General features: G+C 60.4%; 1 protein-coding gene across 1 annotated transcript; it reads left to right on the top strand.

Annotated features, from left to right (window-relative positions):
- Positions 1-401: 401 nt before the first annotated feature.
- On the top strand, positions 402-1,264 carry LOC135442193 (zinc finger protein 239-like; the record flags this gene model as incomplete). The annotated part of the gene is made up of 1 exon (XM_064701731.1): positions 402-1,264. A coding segment is annotated over one exon (863 nt), but the record flags the coding sequence as incomplete, so codon positions are not given.
- Between the last annotated feature and the right edge of the window lie 3,521 nt (positions 1,265-4,785).

The raw sequence follows: 4,785 nt of genomic DNA, 5'->3' as shown, positions 1-4,785 counted from the left end.
TCCTCCCGGGGCCCCGGGGGGGGAACTCGTTGCCCTGGGCTTGGCACGGAGGCAAACCCCATCGTGCCCTTGCCCTTCCCCCGCAGAGCAGGAGCGGAGCATGGAGAGCAGGGAGGACAAATCCCCGCGGCGGGGAGCTGGGGGAAGGGGCCCGTTTTGAGCGGTTTTCCACGGCGCGGGAAAGGGGCAACGGGGAGGAAAAGGCCCGGGGAGTTTGCCGCAGAGGGGGGCTGCAAACGCAGCGGGGGGATGTGAGGGGGAAAAGACCCGGCCTGGGGGGAAAGGGGGCCGGGAACGGAGGCAAGTGGGACGGGTTTGCTCCTGAGCAGCTCCGTGATGGGGAGAAGCCCCACACGGGGGGGGGAGTGGGGAAGAGTCAGCCAGCGCCGCACTCTGACCAGGCACCAGAGGACCCATCTTGGGGAGGGGCCCCTACGAGTGTGGGGAGTGTGGGAAGAGCTTCACCCCAGAGCTCCACCCTGATGCAGCACCAGAGTTCCCACCTTCGGGAGAAGCGCCACGAGTGTGGGGAGTGTGGGCAGAGCTTCGATGGAGGTCGCAGCTCATCAGGCACCAGAGGACCCACAATGGGGAACGGCCCTACGTGTGTGGGGAGTGTGGGACGAGCTTCAGCAGGAACTCCCAACTGATCACGCACCAGAGGATTCACACTGGGGAGAGGCCCTACGTGTGTGGGGAGTGTGGGAAGAGCTTCACAGAGAGCTCCAGCCTGATCGTGCACCAGAGGATCCACACTGGGGAAAAGCCTTTTGAGTGTTCCGTGTGTGGGATGCGCTTCAGCCAGAGCTCCGCCCGGAACAAGCACCAGAGGAGCCACACTGGGGAGAGGCCCTTCGAGTGTGACAAATGCAGGAAGAGGTTTCAGACCCGCGCCGATCTCTTTTACCACTTTCAGACTCACACAGAGGAGAGGCCCTTCCAATGCCCCGACTGTGGGAAGGCATTCCGGAAGAACTCCACCCTCATCGCCCACCAGCGTATCCACACTGGGGAGAGGCCCTACGAGTGCGATAAATGCAGGAAGAGGTTTCGGACCAGCGGCCTTCTCCTCCAGCACTATCGGATTCACACAGAGGAGAGGCCTTTCCAATGCCCTGAGTGTGGGAAGGGATTTAAGCACAACTCCACCCTCGTCACCCACCGGCGCATCCACACTGGGGAGAGGCCCTACGAGTGTCCCCAGTGTGGGAAGAGCTTCTCAGACAGCTCTAACTTGACCCGACACCAACGGAGCCACCACTAAGGGAAGCCCTGTGAGTGCCCCGAGTGCGGGCAGAGCTTCGTGCGCTGCTCCAGCTCCATCCCCCACTGGAGGAGGCACTGTGGGCACAGCCCTGGTCACTCACATTCCCTGTGATCCATGATGGGAACAGACAAGGAGGCTTCAAATTTTGGTTTGGCCTTAATATTTCTCCCTTCTCCATCTCTTTGCACTCCAAAATCCATGCGGGATGGATCTGTCTCCTCAAAACCACTCAAATCCCACTGAAAACAGCTCAGTCTTGCCCCAAAACTTCTCAATCGCAACTCAAAAAAGTCAATGTCTTAAAAAACTCACTCGATTCTCAGCCACCTGAGTAAGATTGGGCTGGAAGGAGACTGAGAGAAGCGTGACCTCAGTTAGGGTGGTGGGATGGGGATTATCTTGGGCTGGGTGTGTGGGATGTATTTGATACGAAATAAAACTTTCAGACTTATTAATTTCTCTCCTGTTCATGTTCAGACGTTGCAGTTCTGTTTGCACAGTGCCGCCTCCCAGAGTGTCCCCTCAGAGTTGCCGCCCTTGGCCTGAGCCCGCCCCTTTCCCCTCACGGTTCCCGCCCTTTCCCTGCCCCTTTCCCCTCACGGTTCCCGCCCTTTCCCTGCCCCCTTTCCCTCGCGGTTCCAGCCGTTCGGGGAGAGGAGCAGGGCTGGGGAGATGGAAGAGGAGGGATGAAGGCGGAGTGAGAGCAGCGATGGGAGGAGGAGGAGAAGGGGGTTAGGGAGCAGGAGGAGAAGGGATGGAAGGGGCGGTGATGGAAGAGGAGAAGGAGGCGGAGATAACGCTGAGGAGCGGGAGGGGGGATGGGAGAGGAGCAGCGGGAGGATAGAGGAAGAGAGGACAAAGGCGGATCGAGGCTGAGCGACGAATCCACGGTCTGAAGCCAAGCCTGAATTCGCAGCCCCACCTGTGGGATCATCGGCCCCGCATCGCGCCGGTGAGCAGGGACGGGAGCCCGGCCCTGATATCCCGGGGGTGCCTGGGTTGGGTTTTTGGGGGATGTTTGGAGAATGAAGAAGTCCAAGGCTGAGCGGAAAAGGCCCCTCGGGGGGACATCGGGGGTGGCGGTGCCGTCCTGCCGGGGACGGCCTGGGGGGATCTCGTTGCCCTCGGCTGTGGCACGGAGGCAAATCCCATCGTGTCCTTGTCCTTCCTCCCCCAGAGCAGGGAGCGGAGCATGGAGAGCAGGGAGGACAAATGCCCGCGGCAGGAGCTGGTGGCAAGAGGCCGGGTTTTTAGCGGCTCCACGGCGCAGGAAGGCAACGGGGAGGAAAAGGCGCGGATGATGCCGCTCGAGGAGGGGCTGCAAACGCAGCGGCGGGGATGTGAGGGGGAAAGAGCCGGCCTGGGCCGGGGAAAGGCGGCCGGAAGGAGGCAGAGCTCGGGCTGGTGCTCCGTGAGCAGCCCCGTGATGGGGGAAGAAAGCCCACAGTGCGGGGAGTGTGGGGAAGAGCTTCAGGGGAATTTCCCATTTGATCAGGCACCGGGAGGATTCACACTGGGAAAAGGCCTTTGAGTGTGGGAGATGTGGGAAGAGCTTCAGCAGGAACTCCATTGATCAGGCACCAGAGGATTCACACTGGAGAGAGGCCCTTTGAATGTGGGCAGTGGTGGGAAGAGCTTCACCCAGCAGCCCAATCTGGATCACCGCACCAGGGGGACCCATCTGGGGAGAGGCCTACGAGTGTGGGGATGTGGGAAGAGCTTCAGTAGGAAATGCAACCTGATCCAGCACCAGAAGTCCCACATTCGGGTGAAGTTAACGAGTGTGGGGAGTGTGGGCAGAGCTGCCGAGGAGGTCCCAGTCACCCAGGCACCAGAGGACCACACTGGGGAAGGCCCTACAAGGTGGGGAATGTGGGAAGAGCTTCATCGGAGCCTCACCGATGCTGCACCAGGGGATCCACACTGGGGAAAGGCCTTTCGAGTGTTCCGAGTGTGGGATGCGCTTCAGCCAAGCTCCGACGTAACAAGCCCCAGAGGAGCCACACTGGGGGAGGCCCTTTGAGTGTGACAAATGCAGGAAGAGGTTTCGGCCCCCGCGCCATCTCTTCCGCCACTTTCAGACTCCACAGAGGAGAGACCTTCCAGTGCCCTGAGTGGGGGAAAGGGGATTCAGGCACAACTCCACCCTCGTCATTCACCGGGCATCCACACTGGGGAGAGGCCTACGAGTGTCCCCATGTGGGAAGAGCTTCTCAGACAGTCTACTTGACCCGACACCAACGGAGCACCACTAAGGGAAGCCCTGTGAGTGCCCTGGTGGGGCAGAGCTTCGTGCGCTGCTCCAGCTCCACCCCCCACTGGAGGAGGCACTGTGGGCACAGCCCTGGTCACTCAATTCCCGTGATCTGCTGGGAAGACACATGGAGGCTTAAAATTTTGGTTTGGCTTAATATTTCTCCATTCTGCATCTCTTTGCACTCAAAAATCCACGAGGGATGGATTGTCACTGAAAACACTCAAAATCCGATGAAGCAGATTAATCTTATCTCAAAACTTTCAAATGCAACTCAAAAAGTCATGTCATAGAAACTCACTCAATTCTCCACCATGAGTAAGATTGGTCTGAAAGGAGACTGGGAGAACGTGATCTCAGTTAGGGTGGTGGGATTGGGAATCTTGGGCTGGGTGTGTGGGGATGTATGTGATAAAAATAAAATTCTCAGACTTACGATTTCTCTCCGTTTATGTTCAGTCGGGTTTCAGTTTGTTTGCAGAGTGCCGCCTCCCAGAGTGTCCCTCAGAGTTGCGCCTTTGGGCCCGAGCCGCCCCTTTCCCTCACGGTTCCGCCATTTCCCTGCCCCCTTTCCCCCACGGTTCCCGCCCTTCCCTGCCCCCTTCCCTACGGTTCCGCCTTTCCCTGCCCCCTTTCCCTTTCCCGGGTTGTTTCCCCGCCCCTTTCCCCCCGGTTCCGCCCCGGTTTGGGGAGAGGAGCGGGGGGGGTGGGAAGGGGGAGAAGGCGGAGAGAGGCAGCGAGGAAGGAGGAGGGAAAGGGGGGGTTTTTGGGGCGGAAGAAGAGGAAGGGGTGGAAGAGGAGGGAGGGGAGATAACGTGAGGAGCGGGAGGGGGATGGGAAAAGGAGCGGGGAGGGAAAAGGAAAAGGGGGAAAAAGGGGGATGGGTGACGGACGGTCCCCGTTGGAGCCGGCCGAATTTGAGCCCCCCCTGTGGGGTATGGGCCCCCTCGGCCCTGGCAGGGACGGGAGCCCCGGCCCCGATATCCCCGGGGGGTGCCCGGGGTGGGGTTTTTGGGGGGGGTTTGGGTGAAAAAGTCCAAATGGGGGGAAAAGGCCCCTCGGGGGGAATGGGGGGGGGGTGGCCCTGGGGGCGGTGGGGGGTCTGTTCCCCCGGCTGGGGACGGAGAAATCCCAGGTGCCCTTGCCCTTCCCCCCCAAGGGGGGAGCGGAGATGGAGGCGGGAAAAAAGCCCCGGAGGAGTGGGGGAAAGGGGGTTTTTGAGGGCTCCCGGGAGGAAGGCAAGGGGAGGAAAAGGCGGGAGATG

Source organism: Zonotrichia leucophrys, unplaced genomic scaffold, assembly GCF_028769735.1.
Source record: "Zonotrichia leucophrys gambelii isolate GWCS_2022_RI unplaced genomic scaffold, RI_Zleu_2.0 Scaffold_2058_7388, whole genome shotgun sequence".
Lineage (NCBI taxonomy): Eukaryota > Metazoa > Chordata > Aves > Passeriformes > Passerellidae > Zonotrichia > Zonotrichia leucophrys.
This window is presented reverse-complemented; position numbering and strand designations above follow the sequence as displayed.